General features: G+C 43.1%; 1 protein-coding gene across 1 annotated transcript in view; it reads right to left on the bottom strand.

Annotated features, from left to right (window-relative positions):
- Positions 1 to 15,928: 15,928 nt before the first annotated feature.
- The window catches only part of USH1C (USH1 protein network component harmonin), a 117,854-nt gene continuing 115,028 nt past the window's right edge, over positions 15,929 to 18,754 (bottom strand). Inside the window, exon 27 of the mRNA XM_029582996.1 lies at positions 15,929 to 18,181. Within this exon, the coding sequence (XP_029438856.1) occupies positions 18,169 to 18,181 (13 nt within the window). The 3' untranslated portion in view covers positions 15,929 to 18,168. The remainder of the gene's footprint in view (positions 18,182 to 18,754) is intronic.

Consider the following 18,754-nt stretch of genomic DNA (forward strand, 5'->3'; position numbering starts at 1 on the left):
AAACAGAAAGTGAATTAAAAAAAAAGGTACAGGGATGAGGCAGTGGCTTAGTGGCAGCACTGGGCACTGCCCTATGGAAGACTTGGGTTGAGGGCCAGCTCTTCCACTGCCAGAGAGGGCTGCAGAGGCAGTGTTCACAGCCCAGGGCGGGTAAGGAGCTATAGTCATCATGCAATGGCATGGTTGGATTTTGGGGGGGTCTATGATTGCTGAGCTCTGGAATGATTGGGCAGGAAAGTTGGGAGGGTAAATAAAATAGGGGAAAATGTCCTAGGTAGTTGCTAATAATAATAAAAAAAGCTGGCTGGCCCTGAACTGGCTTGGGTGGTGTGTGTGTGTGTGTGGGGGGGGGGGGGGGTTAGAGCTTTGTCTGTGACCCCCAAATGACTCTGATGAACTGCAACTGAGCAAGTCAGAAGGGCTTAGTGATAGCCTGAAGGCAAGGCTAGCAACCCTGCCTCTAAGGGCCAGATTGGTCCTCAGGGCTTCTAAAAAGAGAGATTCTGGAGCTCCAAGGCATTTTTGGAAATTTGAGGGCTACAGGGCAAATTGCGAGACCCATGAAGTCTTGATTTTAAAAGTTAGTTAATATTCAAAGGCTAACTTGTGGAGTTGGCTGGACAAAAAACGAGATTTGAATATCTCCCCCTGCGGATACATTTTGTAAACAAAATTTGTGTGCACAATAAGTTCTATCTGGATAAGAAGAGGTGTCACTAAACTTTAATTGGTGAGTGCAGATAATTAGTGCTCTCCGGCTAAAAATTATTTGCATAAGTCTGGTTGGAAAAACACCTGTCTACAGTTACCCAGGTGTAACTTTATACGGGTATATTCAGTGGCAGAGTTATCCGGGTAAGCCCCGCTGGATATCCAGGTAATGTTTCATGTACAACTTTGCCCTTAAAACCTGCCTGCTCACCGACCTCAGTGCATTTGTGCAGTATTGCAGTAGTGTGTAACTGGATAACCGGACCTGGATCGGACTGGATAGTGATTGCTGTAACTGAATCTGCTTAAGCTATTTGAACCTGAGTCACCAGTGTTGTCGCGGAAGGAAAGGAACCTGTGAATCCTGAAATGTGTGGGCCAGGATTGCAGAGTACATAATAAAGGCCAGTTTGGAATCTCTGAACCAAGAGTTGCTTATACTTGCTGGCGGATCTCAGCTCCAGTTCTGATTGCACTGGGAGTCAAAAGAGCAAGAGGAAATGACCAGGTTCCCCCCCCCCCCCCCCACCACCAAAAAAAAAAAAATGGTCCAGATGTGATCTCAAGTAATCATCTTCTGGCAGGATCCTCTGTATCTATATTATCTCAGACTAATATTCTTCTAATTCGCTTTGAAAAGCTTTCAGAGATGGAGACTATTCCACCTCCCAAAAGCAACTAGTTCTGTGATTAACTAACTTTACAGTCAGCAGTGTCTTCTAAATATTTAACCATCATAAAATATACGTTCCCTACTTAGAACATTGATGGAAAAGCTGGCCAGCCCAAGTAATCCAAAACAACTTAACTCCAGGAATAAGAGACAGACATCAGCAAATAAAGTTGCAGAAGAAAAAGAAGGGAGAAATGTAGAAAAAAGTATATCTGGAATAGAGCTAAAGAAGCAAGAGGGCCCAAGTGCCATTCAAGTTGACCATGTTCCCAGGGGCCTTGATTCAAGCAAACCCTGATCCAAGGCTGGTGACTTATGCACAGTCATAGTGTGCCTCTAACAAATACAGATTCAGGCAACTGATAGCCTGGTACATGGCCCCACCCCTGAGGAGCCTAACTAGTGCTCAGAGACTTAAAAGGTGTGCTGGTTTTAGATCGCTAGGGGGCCAAACATTTGTATGGATGCTGGTACAGATCCACAAGTTCTGATTCTGAATAAATGAAGATGTGAAGATGTATTGATGTCGAAGCAGTCTGAAGTTACATCTAGTGTTCTATTGTGGAAATCTTGTTTAAAAGTACTGTATCTGTCAAGAGGAAGATTTATCGATACATCAATTGATTTCATTCATTGTAAGCCAGGTTATACCACCTATGTACAGCCTGTCTGTGAATAAACCAGCATCTAAATATTACACCTGAGTGACTGATTACTACAGGAGCTTCCCAATCTGACACTATCCCATCTGTAGTCATTGAAAGTGGCAGGAACAATCCCCACTCACTTCTTTACCATCATTCCTCAAGCCCCAAATGATGCCAGCCAACCTCATGCTTTCCTTTACCTCTCACATGCAGTCTTGACTATTGTAAGCTCCATAAAACAGGGACCGTCTCTCATACATAAATAGTGCTGCTTATATCTCGTGGAGCTATACAAGCAATAGTCATAGGTATGTGTGTAATGACATGGCTATAAGGAAAAACATGGGGGGAGGGGGTGGAATTAGTGGGGCATATCGCAAATGATCTTAGATAATGTGTGTCCTTACATGCAGGGAATTCAGCAACATTTCTTCCTGGGGAGTGGAGAGAGAATCTCACATCGGGGGTGGGATGGGGAGGAGGGAATTTGAGGATCTTATTGATGTGATGTCAATGCAATGGGATCCTCCATACTTAATAATATAAAAATGGGAACTGGTGGTATTGATTTACAATGTTTTTTCTTATTTCATATCCCTTCACAGTGACAATCCTTGGCTGGGGGGGGGGGGGGGAGGGAGGGGCCATGAATCAAGGCTCATCTCAGAACCCTGCCATCATGGGCACTAAATCCAGCCACTCTGTCACTCTTGTACAATGACTTTCCCTCCTCCAGGTGCTGCAAATGGTGCCCCTGCAGCATCCTTAACCAAGCCAGGGAGTGGAAGAGCCATGCTGGGAGTTAAATCTGCATCCCTCCAGAGGGCGCTGTACAGTAATGCCATTTAACCATTATGCCAACCCCATGTCTGTGATTTTTAAAAGTTTCTCTCTTCCTTTTTAACCCAGTACCTTGTGCAGCACAGGCGGCCTTAGCCAACAGTGTCTTATTTAATCCAACCCGAATTTACTCACAGTAACCGATCTCCCACAGGTTCTCCTTGATGTTTGTGCATGTGATCCTCCCTTATAGTGAGCTGTACGCCTTTTCTCTGATGGAGTGCCATGATTTTGTTCATTCTGGAAAATATAACACAACTGAGCCTGAATTTGCGGACTCCAAGGACATTAAGTTTAAGACACTGCTTTGACTTGGTCAAGATATTCCTGAGGGAGCCTGAATGAATATGGACAATCATGAGAAAATTTCACACTGTGTCATCCCACAGCGAGCCTTAACTAAACAAACAGTTCTGAGAAAGTACAGCTATTCCCTTAGAGATTTAAACACAAATTTAAAGCAAGTCTAAAATTGCAAGGAAACTTAAATCACATTTTATAACTCCATGACCTGAATGTGTGAGACTGGCAGTTGCTTTTGGGGGGAAAGGGGGTGGTTCCTTACAGAGAGGGAGTGTACGTGTGTGTATATAAGGGAAGGATTATTTGTATTGGAGGGGAAGTGGAGGATAGTGGGTGTGTGGAACATTATATGTGTGGAGAGTGTGTGCATTGGGAGTACAGGAGGCAGGAGCCATTATAGGAGGTCCTTCATGCTCTTAATAGAAGCATAGAAACATGATAGTAGAAAAAGACCATATGGCCCATCCAGTCTGCCCAGCCATCCAATTAATTTAGCATTGTAATTCTCATCACTGCCTTAGAGATCCCCTGTATTGATCCCATACTTTCTTTAAATCAGATATTGTTTTTGTCTCCATCACTTTCATTGGGAGGCTGTTCCATGCATCCACTACCCTTTCTGTAAAGAAATATTTCCTAAAATTACTCCTGAATCTACTCCCTTTCAACATCATCTCATAATCCCTTGTTCTAGAGCCTCCTTTCCATTGAAAAAGATTCACCTCCTGTGCATGGAAACCTTTGAGATATTTGAATGTCTCTATATCTCCCCTATCTCGCCTTTCCTTTAATCCCATCCCTGGTGAGACCTCATTTGGAATAATAAATACAATTCTGGAGACCGTATCTTCAAAAGGATATAAACTGGTTGGAATTGGTCCAGAGGGTGGCTACTAAAATGATCAGTATTCTCTGTTCTAAAGCATAAGGGAGTAGACTCAAAGATCTAAACCTGTACACTCTAGAGCAGGGGTGGCCAGCTCTGGTCCTCGAGAGCCACAAACAGGTCAGATTTTCAGGATACCTATAATGAATATACATGAGATAGATTTGCATGCACTGCCTCCATGGTATGCAAATGTATCTTATGCATATTCATTGTGGATATCCTGAAAACCTGGCCTGTTTGTGGGTCTTGAGGACCAGAGTTGGCCACTCCTGCTCTAGAGGAAAGGTGAGATAGGGAAGATATGACAGAGACATTTAAATATCTCAAAGGTTTCCATGCACAGCAGAAGTCTCTTTCGAAGGAAAGGAGGCTCTAGAACAAGGAGTCATGGGTTGAGGGTGAAAGGGGGGAGACTCAGGTGTAATCTTAGGATATATTTCCTTACAGAGAGGATGGTGGATGCAGGAAACAGCCTCCCAGTGGAGATGGTGGGGACAAAACAGTATCTGAATTCAAGAAGGCATGGGATAACTGTAGGGGATCTCTAAGGGAGAGAAGGGAATTATAAAGCTAAATTAATTGGGTGGATAGGCAGAGTAGATGGGTCATATGGTCTTTTTCCGCAGGCATGTTTCTACGTTTCAGTGCTGGTAAACCTATTAATTGAGCCTTGGGACCAGACTTGAAGACCATGTAAAATGCCAGGCCAGCAATGACAGATTGGTTTACAAACAATAGAAACCATGAATTAAATACCAGTCAAAAATTTAATTTAAAAACATTGCTCTTAAAAATGTTTTAACATTTTTTTTAAAGAAATGTCAGTGTTCTTATGAGTTGCATACTTCACTTTTAATAGTACAGCATACCCCATTTAACACAGCAGCAAATGCATTCAGAAATAGCCTTCTAAAGTGGAGAAAACAACAGAACTCTTCTCATTAACTCAGTATTGCAAGCCATGGGAATGCACAGGCTAAAATTAAAGGGAAATCTCTATTTTATCCTGCTTAACTGCATCCTGCTCATGTGAATGGCTCTACTATAGGTAGCAGACTGAGGTATATGGCACGCTAACAAAATGAAGGTGGCTGAAAACATCCATGCACTTGAAAGCTCAGTAGCATCTATCTCAGAGAAAAAAAATCAGAATTATTTTAAAATGCAAAAATAAGTCATTAAGTGGGGTTTATGTTTCCCTATAAGAGGTCAATATTGGAAGATCACCAGGCACAATTAGCACCTTTTTTTTTTTTTTTAGGCGACTAAAGTTCTTCAAAATTTCAGCCAAGCTTACTGCCTGATTCACTAAGGCTTTTCTCCCATTCTGTGCCTATAGGAAAATACTGTGATGAATCAAGCCCATAATCCCTAAATTCTGGGCAGAAAATAGGTGCTAACTTTGGTATCCTAGATCTGAGGCTTCTCAGTCTAGGTCTTTGATTCTTTTTTTCTCCCCTAAGTTTAGGTGCCTAGTTTTGGAAATCCGCAACGAGTCTCTAACGCTCCCCTGGCCTCATCCTCTTTTTAGGAATTGCAACCTGAGGTGCCCAGCAGTAGGATATTTTTCAGTTATGCAGATGCAAGAGCCTGGCGCATGGCTGGCTAGGACTGTATTAGCCTGGAGCAGGGAAGAGAGTTGCAAGGGGGGGGGGGTGGAGGATTGGTCAGAGGCAGTGGTGGGAGTGCTGCTTGTTGCTTCCTGCTGATGAAGCAGCAGTAGATCTGTTAGAGGACGCAGCGGGAGCAGAAGCAAGTTCCTGCTGGGGTTGAAGCCATCTGTAAGTGCAGCGGGAACACCGAGCCCTGGCTCCTATTGCCTCTACTGCTACTTCAGGAGTGTCAGGCTGGGTGGTGACAGCAGCAGCAATGCTGAGCATGGGCCGCCCCTGGGTTGCAGCGTCACTGAAATCACTGCTATGAGGAAAATAATTAAAAATGGTTCAGGGTCAAATAAGCAGTGGAGAGACTTGGGCCAGCTCCCTACCACCTTTATAAATAAACAAAAAGGGGATTCATTTTGGCATAGGAGCCTTATTTATTTGGGAAGTGCCACACAAAAATGCCGCACAGGTATTGGGGGCATATACATAATGGTTCCACAATCTATTTCCTTCTCCTGGCATGGCTAATTTCCATATTTTAAAAATGACTGTTTGAGGCTTTCTTGTGCATGGGAGACAATGCTATTGCCAGGCAGAGAGAGATCTAGAGGAGCATATAGAGACTCACTCACAAGAGATACTAAATAAAGTCATTAGGAGTAGCAGTATAAACAGCTAAAACCTCAGTATAGTATGGATCAAATATAAGAAAGCCTTTGATAGCATCCTACACTCTTGGATAATAAATGGCTTTACTGATAGAATACATCGTTAGTCATGAAAATGTGATAGACTACACCCCATCTGGAGTTAAAAGATGGACAATGTCACCTCTAATATTAAAATCCAGTGAGAAATATTTCAGGAAGATTCCCTGTCACCGCTTTTGTCTTGCATTAAATCTATTGAATACTCCAACTCCTTGGGCTATGGAAGCCTTAATCCTAGGCCGACCAATCCCCTACCAATAATATCTCAGTTACTATTTGTAGGTGATTTGAAACGTGATGCTCATTTAGCAGAACAAGTCCAAGAAATGAAGCATTTCACAGTTGACATCAGGATGACATTTGGCCTTGACAAGTGTGCTAAGCCAACTTTCCTTAAAGGAAAATTAAAGTAGAATTGAAAACATTTCCCTGACTGAAAACTGCAATATAAAGGAACAAGTATGACAGTGTATATAAATATCTAGCGGTAGAAGAAGGTGGAAAAATTTGGCATAAAGTACTGAGAAAAAAAATCAGTAAAGAATTCTTCAGGAGAGTGAAGCTGGTATTGAAGACTGACTTAACAGTATGAAGTAAGATGCAAGCTATTAATCAGCTTGCAATTTCTGCATTATCATACAGTTTTGGAATAGTAAACTGGCTGCATAAATATCTAGAAGAAACAAGAAAGCTCCTCCATGCCCATCAGGTGATCTATAAAAAGAAAACAGTGTATGCCGAGATTTTACATCCCTAGAGCTGAAGGGATGGCTGGCATGGGTCTTATTGAAATAGATTACACACATAGGGCTACTATAATAGGCCTTCAGGCATAGTTCATGGCATCAACGGACCCAAATGCAGTGCCGAACTATGCCAGAGGGCAAGCATCAAGTCTCAGTCCTTCAGCCTGGACAATTGTTCCAGTGACTGGAGGGAATGATTGAAAATCTGCCAGGCACACGGTGGAAAAGAAGCTACAGAATTTGCAAAAACAAGAGGAAAACAAATCTTGAAAGAATGAAATACGCAAACAAGGAAAGATAACTACTTCAGAAACCCCACCTGGCTCAAGATTTGACACAGCAGTGGTTAAGGAGAGGAGAACTCAAACCTATGGATAATTGTAGCACAGGATAGTGGACTATGGACAAGATGGCTCACAGCCAGCATAGAAAAAGAGTTGTAAAACGGAGACGCGGAGATTCTGCGGAACAGAACTGGAAATAATTACACATCTCATTGCTGGATGTGATGTACTGATGAAAAATGAATAATTATATAAAAAAACATTCAGGAACACAAGATAAAATATTGCAAATTTTAATATTAATAAACATTAGGGATGTGCATTCGTTTGCAACGAAAGAAGAAAGATAGAGGATATTTCCTATTTCGTCGCAGGTCAGTGTGTCTGGGGGGGGGGGGGGGGGGGTGTCAATGAAATGATAGGAAAATCCATGAAATTTCATGTGGTTTTCTTATTTTTTTGGGGGGGGGGGGGTGGGAGAAAGGGCACATTAAAAAAAAACCCAAAACCACCCCAACCCTTCAAATTTACCATAATTAATTACAACCCCCCCCCATCCTCATGACCTCCCCAAGACTTACCGAAAGCCTCTGGTGGTCCAGCGGGGTCCCGGGAGCGATTCCCCTCTCGGACCATCAGCTGCCACTAATCAAAATGGCGCCGATGGACCTTAAGAACATAAGAAAATGCCATACTGGGTCAGACCAAGGGTCCATCAAGCCCAGCATCCTGTTTCCAACAATGGCCAATCCAGGCCACAAGAACCTGGCAAGTACCCAAAAACCAAGTCCATTCCATGCCACCATTGCCATTGGCAGTGGCTATTCTCTAAGTGAACTTAATAGCAGGTAATGGACTTCTCCTCCAAGAACTTATCCAATCCTTTTTTAAACACAGCTATACTAACTGCACTAACCACATCCTCTGGCAACAAATTCCAGGGTTTAATTGTGCGTTGAGTAAAAAAGAACTTTCTCCGATTAGTTTTAAATGTGCCACATGCTAACTTCATGGAGTGCCCCCTAGTCTTTCTACTATCCGAAAGAGTAAATAACTGATTCCCATTTACCCGTTCTAGACCTCTCATGACTTTAAACACCTCTATCATATCCCCCCTCAGTCGTCTCTTCTCCAAGCTGAAAAGTCCTAACCTCTTTAGTCTTTCCTCATAGGGGAGTTGTTCCATTCCCCTTATCATATGACAATGATGGCCCGCGCCATTTTTTAAGATGGTGCCGGCCATCCATTGCTCCTACCATGTGACAGAGGCTGGCCAATGGCACTGATAGCCCTTGTCACATGATAAGGGCAAAGGGCCACCAGCGCCATTTTGTTTATTGGCAGCTGACGGCCTGAGAGCGGGAGATTGCTCCTGGGACCCCCGCTGGACTACCAGGGACTTTCAGTAAGTCTTGGGGAGGTCAGGAGGATGGGGGCTTGTAATTAATTAAATCTGAAGGGTTGGGGCATTTTTTCTTTTTTTGGTTCGGGACAGCCGAAAAAAAAATCAGCTTGAACCATGGGAAACGAAATTTCAAAACGAAGGTTCAGCCGAATCACCTCTCTAATAAGCACAAATACAATAAAAATTCAAAAAGTAAAATTAACACAGTGATGAACCCAATATACCTGACAGCACCATGTTTTAACAGCATTAGTTTATTCTCAGTGCAGGACTGCAATCTGTCCACTGAGAGCTTTGTCTTTCTATTTGCAAATAAGGAAGAATATTCACTTTTCTACCTCTGGTATCACCGTGTGTGTGTGGGGGGGGGGGGGGGGGGGGGGGGGATGTTTTTCAACCGAGAGATGTTTTTAGGTTTGTGATTTAACGTCTCATATATGGTCCAGTGGTCAGCCTCTTCCCCTCTTGGTTAGTAGGAACAAAGGACTATCCTTTTATATAATCACCCCTGATGCAGACACTTTGTCGAAACGTGACCATGACAAATACATTTAAAATGCTATTTTTGATATTCCACTGAAAATATTGCTACAGATCTCTTCATATTTATCCTGTTTGTACCCTTAATTCTCCTTCTGCATTATGTAAAGTCTACACAAGAGAGGCTGTGGGACCACAAGAGTGGTCTTGGGACATGTCCTGAGCAGAGCAGTCCCAGACCCTAGTGGAATAGACCGAGAAAGAAAAATGCTCTAAAAATTACAAAAGGGGGTGAAAAAAAAATCATGGGAATTAGAGAAACCTATTTTAAACAGCACTTTTTTTTTTTTTTAATGTCTCCAGGCCTCACAGCTGCATGAAAGTATGTTAATATGAAAGGCATAAAAAAGAACAGCAAAATGGAAATATATTAATTTCAGAAAGGAAGCTGCTGATTTAGGAATGTGTTGTTTTTCAGCTGGTCAGGGTAGGGAGATAAACAGCCTCCACCCTGACATTGAAATCAGCTCAACCTTCCTTGAAGCTCGCTTTAGTGGAAAGAAAATACGTCTTTGCTAATCCATGGGAGGAGGATTTCTGGGGACAATGTTTTACGGCTGAGCCATTGATTCTCAATCAAACCAAATTCGTTACAGTTTGTGCTGACATTGTGCATTAGCCTGGGCATTTACAGTAATACTCTCAACAGATCAGGGTAGGCAATGTTCTTTGTCAACTGGTAATGAAGTCTTTGGAGCATCAGAATTATTTCTTTTCAGCAGCTGAAGGCTGAAAGGGCAGCTTATTAGGTGCCCGCACGACAACAATTGAGGAGGAAGCAAGGCCCAAGAGTAAAATATTGCTTTATGGAAAGGCATTTGGTGGATGCACAGCGCAGCTGAAACATGGACCCGATCACATTTGCCTGCTGCCCGCCCCGACCCTTGGCCCGGCTCTGCATCTCCTGCCTGCTGCCTGTCCTGACCTTGGCGTGCCCTTAGACCTTCACTCTCTAGGGACCTGTCTAAGTCCTGCCGGCCACCAGAACCCAAGGGCTCCAACCCGCGGAGGAGGCGGCTGGTGTAGGCGATGCTCCAGACCGTCCCCCCCCCACCCCCCCCCCCCCCGTTTCTGGGCATGCTCGCCGGTTGCCGGTGTAGGCCTGCTAGGTTTGCCTACCAGGCTGCGTCGACGGTGCCGCGGCACAAAGGGCCCACTTCCACGACGATCATTACGGCGGCGCCTGGTTCCGGTGCAGCCGGGAAAAGCTGTCCAAAATGTGAGGCAAACAGTTTATTGATATCAGAAGGAAGAAACCAAATCTTTTATCCCACACGCTGTATTAGAAACTTTAAGCTTTTTGTCAATCTGATTTATCAACCAATACAAACTTTGTGACCATATATATGGATATTAACGAGAGTGGCAGAGGTAAGAAAATGCTGAACTGAATACCTGCCCGTGTGTTAAATATTAAGCTATTATCTTGTTACTGATATGATCTGTCACATTGCACTGCTCTATAGGAGCCACTCCCTAGCCAAGATATATGTTTGTTTCTGTTTGCAATGGTTTATATGAGCATTTAATGAAAAATAAAAATTACCCTCATATTATATATTCTCTTTGCCAGGATAATTGGTGACTGTATAATATATTTGCATTTTCTCTTGGTCAACAGGTAAATTTTAATTAAAAAACCTCCAACTTAATCTTCTAGTGCTACAATGGAACAAGTTTATTCTTATATTCGAGATTAGCTAGTGCAGTATTCCAGCAGCCATATTTGCTTTAAATATAAGTGTTCCCTACTTTCTCACGTGTCGCCACACCTGAAGAAGTGACCTATATGCTCTCAAGAGTACATCTACATCATTCTTTTGTTGGCTCAAAACAAGAGATGTCGCAGCCTAAAAAGGTTCGTTTTTTTTTTTTTTTTTTTAAATTTAACAATGGTTTATTGTAAGCCATTACAGATTTTAGCTTGCTGTATGACAAACTTCCTTTAACAGTTACTTATTCTGTCAGCTCTGCTCCATGCTACCCATTTCTGTCACCGATAGGGTGGCCCAGTCCATAGAAATGAACCACAGATGATCCGCTTAAACTGCTACGCTGGCCATCCTGCCTGCTCCGACGGAAATCCTGGAACAGCAGCCCTGGGGGAGATAAAACCCTGAATGACCAATGACTTTCTCTACGGCTGCAGGTCTCCAGGATTAAGAAAGAATAAGTAGTACTACCGTGTGACAAATCCCTCTCTATCCAGGCAGATTTTCTTGCCATCAGGGAGATTTTCAGACTACGATGCCTGTTTACTAAAAGGTCTTCTTCCATTTTGATTCTACGGGGAAAATGCTCAGTAACAGTAGATAGGACCCTATGACGGCAACTTTGAAACAGCCGCGTGGGCACACACGCGTGCGCGTCTGCTGGCTCGCGTCCAGAGACGCGGCTGTTTTATAACATACACGTGTATATGTACACGCGCTATAAAATAGGCTGAATGCGCGTGCATGTTCAGTTTTATATGGACGCGCGCAAATGCCGCCTGCATTGCGTAAGTGGGGGAACTTTATAAGGGACGCGCACTGATGCCAGACCGTGTTTTCCCAATTTGTTCATTTTAGGGATAGCACTTCCAACCCCCCCCCCTCCCCCCAGGTTATTAGCCGCCTTTCCCCGTTAGCCCCTAACCCTTAAAGCCCCGCTGGCTAGCCCAGAGACTTTTTTGTTTTCTGACATAACAGTGGCAAAGTTACGTGGCACGGGACCCCGGCACGCGCCTGTGCGCGCAAGCATTTACGCACACGACCCCTGACTTTCCCCCGATGCGCCCACACTCTGCCCCTTTTTCTGAACCTTCGACTTCTGCGGGTAGCAGGGGATACGCGTGCACGTGGCCGCTTTTAAAATCCACGCGGTGAGTGCCGGCCCCACTTCTGCGCGTTATCTCCTGGCTGTGGTGCAGATAGGGCTTTTAAAATCCACCTTTAAGTGTTCTGGGATAAAAATCCATTGGTACCTTGTACTCGTGGACGCTGCCCCTGTATTTAAGGTACGCACGTGCTTTCGCTTTGAAGCTCGCGGCGGGTACAAAGTGCCCATGGAGATTTCTATCGGCTTCCTCTTCAGGTATCTTTTTTTTCATGGAAAAATAATGCTCATTGCATTTTCATATCTGTCTATGCGCGTTATATTCCTCCTCCAAGCGAAACACGCCTCTGGGAACACCTCCTCTTCAAGTGGTTAAAAAAGGGCACACGTTGAGGAAAAACAACCACACGCTTGTAGCTGCACTGAGGGAAGGCAATCCTCAGACGGCTGTCGCGCACACACATGCAAATTGCTATCCACGTGCGTGCGTCCATGGCTTTGAAAATCATCTTCCGTTGTCTATGTACCTTATACCCGCAAGGGCTTAATCCACCCAAACTCAAGTTGGCTTCTGGAAGGCAAAAAAGCAGAAAGTCCTCTCCACCCCGACTCCCCCAAAAAGTACTCAAAATTAGGCTGCATGTGTCCTTGTCAGAGCAACGACAGACACCAAGGTGGGTGAAGGTAAGACTGCATCCTGCTGCCGGCTGGGGTTGGGAGATTCTGAAGGGGGTGAGCTGGGGGCCTAGAGGGAACTTTTTTTTTTTAAGCTCAAATAAGGAGGGGGGGGGGCATTTAAAGCTCTATTAGGGGCAGCTTTTTTTTTTTTTTAAGTCTGAGCCAGAGGGAGGAGGGATTACAAGGGTGGGGGCTGTCAACCATCTCCTGGAATTGAAATCCGGCTGGAAGGGAAGACTGGGCCGTAATCCTTTTTTTTTTTTAGTTGGTGTAGCAGATCACTGGCGTGGGGGTGGGGGTGGTCAATGACAGGACTTAGCCAGCTAGTGCTTATTTTTAGCACTAGCCAGCTAAGTTTAGATGCTGAGGTTTGAGTGTCCTATCTCTAGCTGGTTAGGCTTTAGCTGGCTAGATTTAGGAAGAGTTTCAGCTGAAAATCTAGCTGGCAAGCTGCAGCTGAAGAACAGGTTTTTGGCTACTGAAATTAGGAATTCACCCCGATTTTGAAAACTGATCCCTAAGCCTGTAAGAAATAAGTGGAGCTCCAACCTCAAGTAGCCCAGGGCAAAAGGAAACATCAGGTAAGCTCGCAGCAGCACCAGCGGGTCAGGTAAGAGTTTCTGGGGGGTACCCGAGGAAGGGGGAAGTATCTCTAAGGAGAATGCGGCTTAGTATGGAAGCCCCTTTATTTCTGATGGGAGGGGGGACACTCAAGGCTAGAAGTCCCTTTATTTCCCTGGAGGGTCTGGATGGAGGGCAAAACATCAGGCCTGTGGTGCTTTCGTGGTTAAATGTAAATCACAAGGTTTAACATCGTTTGCATTGACATTTTAACATTGAGCTGATTCGCATTTGACAGCTCATTAATATTTTGCTGATCCCAGTCAGTTTTTTTATTGGTGTTAATGCATATCAATGCACTTTTAAGATCCCTTTGAGTTCTTGTGCACAGAGCTAAATTCTGCTTAGAAGGAAATAAAACCGGGGGTCCACGGAGTCCCACCGCATTCTGCATACAAACCCCCTCCCCCCCTTTTTGGGAAACGTGCTCCAAGAAAGGTGGCAGAAAACCCGCGTGTGGGCGCCCAGGTGCGCACGGTTCCTGGCGTGTGCATGTTAGAAAATCCGTTACCCACACGCACCCGATTTTATATCGTTGCGCGCATGTGCCAACAATCACGATAGGGCCTTTTCCCAGTTCCCTCCCAGTCTGCTCCAATAAACGAGCGGACTCTGAGGAACCTCCTTAACCCCCTTCCCACACTCCTTAACCACCCTTCCCCGCATCCTCCCTGACCACTAAAAACACGGTAACTCGATTTTTTATGACCCCTTACCTGCTGTCTGGAGCAGCAGTAACTTTTGTGGGCCAGTCGGCTGCCGGTGCACAGTTCACCAGGACAGAGGCTAATGGTGCTGTCCTGGCCAGCCCAGATCCCACCCCGACCCTCCCCCCCCCTTTTTTTTTTTTTTTTTTTTAAAGCCAAGCTCTTCTGTGGGTACCGGGAAAATGACCGAATTATCATGGTGTTTCATGAACTAAACATATGACTGCAGCCAATCTTCAAACAAGACACGGGAATTGCTTGCACTGACCGAAGGATCCTCGGTAACTCATGAAACACGTGGGTCTCTGCAGCAACAACAAATTGCAAGGAAACGAAGACTCAGAATTTTTCCAGTTTGGCAACAAATATTTTATTCTGAAATCCCCAAGATGGGAAAGGAGTAAAGTACACAAACTGCTTCAGTTATGCATGCACAGGCACTTGATTTTCTCTGTTTGATATGATAGACAGAGACAGTATTTTTATTTTCCAACAACAAAAATCAGTGACAAAACATATTACAAGTAGAAAGCAGAATAATTTAAATGGTTTAATCTTGATCATGGAACAATTCTAAAGGGGCTCCAAGAATCTGATAATGTCTGTCAAATTTTAAAGATAAAACACAGCATAAGATGCCAAACTGTGTCTGAACATACATTGGCTGGGTCAGCTGCTTACTCCAATGCACTGGGATACGAATGACGCTTTAAACCTGATTTCACATGTGGTGTGTTCATTTTTACATTATGGTTATGTCATTGGGAAGGCGTAGATTGCCTTAGAAAACCATAAAAGTATTGTGCAAAGCTATCTATATTGTTTGCTTCGGCAGATTCCTTATACGTATATTTCACATCATCTTTCATCATTAAAGTATCATTATTGTGTGGTTATTTTTGGTTGATAAGAATAGGGAAAAAAAAAACCAAACACCCCAAGGGTTGCTTTTAAAGCTTCCTATTAATGAAAAAAAATATAAAATTTTTCACTAAGTCTTGTGGTCCCCATGGACATCTTGCTGCTAGGAAGATGGGGGGGGGGGGGGGGGGGGAATGCCATCTGTAGTAATGAGGCATGTAGCAATTATTTAGTATGAAGAGCAGAAAAATCGGTGCCAGGGCATTCTCAGACTCGAAACAGACGCTCCCTGGAGGAGGGATCTGCAGGATTTTAGGAAGTACCTACAGTACCTGAATGCAATCCACTTTGAAGTGCTGAAAAAAAAAGTGCGAAAAGTGGAATATAAATCTAAATAAAAATAAAATAAAAAAAGTACAGACTCTTGGTCATGCATTAAGCAGCGGGCAGCATCAAGTATGGGAAAATGAGAAAATCATTAAAAAAAAAATAAAAAATTGGAAGTGACAAGATTTGCTGCAGAGAGAAAGAGAATGGGAAAAGAGCACGAGTTTTGAAGATGAGAGCCGGGACTAAGAAATCAAGAGGATCCGGAAAGGAGAGGTGATGTTAAGGCAAAGCGAAGGAAGGGAAGGGCAGGATTCCAAATTTTATCAAGACTGGGCTACAATATATGCGATTACTTCCCGGCAAATACAGCAGCCGGATATTGCGGCGGCTACTACCCCTAACAAATTAAGCTTGATACTTCACCTTGAATGCATATCCAGCGCAGCTCACTGCTTCAATGGCAGGGGGAATGAAGAAATAGGATTTACATCCAGCCAACATCTAACAAGGCATTGATCCGAGCAGTATGAGTATACAAACATCGGGCTAACTTGCTCAATACGATGGTTACTACCCTCAAACATTAATCCTTATACTTCACTTTGATACAGCTCCAACACTGCTCTCTGCATCAATGGCGGGGGTGGAAGGAAATTAGAATCAAAAAGCTACCAATAAGGGCCCTGATCTCAGCGTCGGAGGAACAGATAAGGGTGAAAGCTTGCTGGGCAGACTGGATGGGCCTATTGGTCTTCTTCTGCCGTCATTACTATGTTTCTATAAGGGGAGAGAGTTAGAAGAGTCAGACAAAAGCATAACTGCACTGTAACTGCAGGTCTTGCCTCAACAACGCTGCAGATGAACCAGGCCTACGTTGCACCGCTCCCTACGGACGCTGAAGGCACACGATGTTATTTAAAACAACGTAGTTCCATTTGAATACTTTTTTTTTAAATAACCCCCCTTTGCATCTCTTATGGGGACGGGCCTCGCCGTTGTTGAAGAATGCATACAGGTGGGGCAGATGTACGAAGCACTTTTGTCCATGGCCGCCAAAATGGGAAAAACCCTTTAGGTACATCGCCCCAAGATCTGTGACATGTTGCTGCACATCTGTGCTTCAGGGCAACTTCCTAATTTTGTCATGGTGGCTGAAGTAGACTGCAAGTGTGGACCACTGCACCGAGATGTGCACCAGGGAAGGAAAAGGCAACAGAAGTTAACATCAAGGGGCATTCTGTAACCATCTCAAAATGACTCTTAACGAAGCTGTAGGAATGACATTGTAAATGGTAAACAATATCTAACGAATCAGAGGTCTTAAGGCAATATTTAATGCCACACTATCAATTTTATTTTCAACAATCTGTTTTATATCAATGCTCCACACAAATAGACTATAACATCCAATGGACCACTATCCTATATCACATATACCCACAAACATCTAACACACTAAAAATGTTATCTCCTCACACTCAAATCTTGCTTTACCCTCCAATTGCTACAACCATACCATACATGTATCTCAACCACTCATTCATTTATCCAACACATAAAGCCATCATGTTAAAACTTCCATTGCACAAGTGTAATAATAATGATCTTAATGTAATTGTAACACTATCTATTATCTTCCAAACATATTACTGTTTGTACAATAAGAAATTTTTCTTATTCTTCTCCACTATATATTTTCTTGCAAAAATGCTAACATTTGTGCAATGAGAATTTTTTCTTATTACTTCTTACGCAAAAAGCATATATTTCTATTGGATGTTATAGTCTATTTGTGTGAAGCATTGATGTAAAATAGATTGTTGAAAATAAAATTGATAAAATTAAATATTGCCTTAAGACCTCCGATTCATTAGATATTGTTTACTGATTTTTTTAGAGGACATGCAGGTGTATGTTTACATTGTAAATGGTAAGTCAGACAGCGACTACATCACATTAATAATATCTGTAGCCGTGTACAGATATTATTGCAAAGTACCACATTTCTCACAAATGCTGAAAAGAACTGAGCAAAAGCAGATAGAGACTTGAAAACCAAAAGAGGCTCCGTACACAAAAACATTGGCAACCTTGCAGCTTTTCCCTAAGCAGTTAACTTTCACAACAACACAGCATCTAGTCATTATTTCTGTTTGGTTTATAAATGAGAGGCATGAATACAGAAATCCCCATGAGGCAGATACTGCTCCCCAGAACTAAATGCTTTCAGGCATTTTTTTTTTCTGGCCAAATGAATAAGATATCCTTCATGAACATCAAGGGGACAGATTTTTTTTTTTAAGTGCTTTACTCAGATTCATTGGCTCTCTAAAAATCGCCCTTGCTCAATGCAGACAAAAGTCCGAGCATTGTACTGTGCGTCGCGTTGAGACCGGACATTTCCGGAGGAGATGGGGTGGTCAGGAATGGGGTGGAAAAGTAGGCACACAAATTACATATTCGTCTGCAAAAAAAAAAAAAACCAAACCCCTTTCTAGAGAGAAAAGCTGGTGCAAGCGACCATGCATAGACTGCACCCATGCCAGGTTTCAAGGCAGAAGTGACTTCACACTCTCTCTTTCAGAACTGGTGCAATGCCTGGAGGCAAAAGGTGCGAGCGATCTTTGTCCCAGCGCGGATGGTTTGAAAACTGCTCCTCAAATGTAGCATTGCTTTCGTAATTTTCCAAACCACCACCAAATTAAAAAAAATAAATAAATAAAAATTCTCTGCAGGCTCTAATTTTCCAATGCCTCTCTGCCACTTTTGGTCTTCATTCATTCTAGTTTTCTTAAATTTCTTTTAAAAAAAAGTCCTGGAAAACAAGAAAAACACATTATTTTAAAGACACTGTCCTAGGATTTCTTACAGATGCCCTTGAAGGATTTTTCACCTTCTTGGCAGATTGATCACCACTTGCGGTCAATGCTCTTCATACTACATGGCCTCTTCATTCAGGCTGCTGGCCTGCTGTTCTACACTTTATGGATAGGGTACGGAGAAGCTTACACCATGGAAGGGTTTTAGGAAACTGGCAGATGAAATTAAAAAAAAAAAAAAGCACAGCCTGAAAATGTTTGTAATTAGAATGAAAACAGCTAGTTTTTTTTCAGATCAATGCAAGAATAATCCAGAAGTACAGTTGTACATGAGCTATGGAGATCAGATGGTTCCATTCTTCACAGCTGGCTCTAACGCCCATGTACAATATCATCTTTGCTTGGTACAGTAAGAGGTACAGCCCTCCTCTGCCTCTCTTCACTACACAAATGATAGGATATCAATCATGATTTGGTAAATCTATTTTAAAAAACGCTGCTATGAATGGGCTGCTATATTAAAAATAATAATGAACTTAAAAAACTGGCCCTATTCTTAAACTTGGAAA

The sequence above is a fragment of the Rhinatrema bivittatum genome, chromosome 17, assembly GCF_901001135.1.
Source record: "Rhinatrema bivittatum chromosome 17, aRhiBiv1.1, whole genome shotgun sequence".
Taxonomy (NCBI): Eukaryota; Metazoa; Chordata; class Amphibia; order Gymnophiona; family Rhinatrematidae; genus Rhinatrema; species Rhinatrema bivittatum.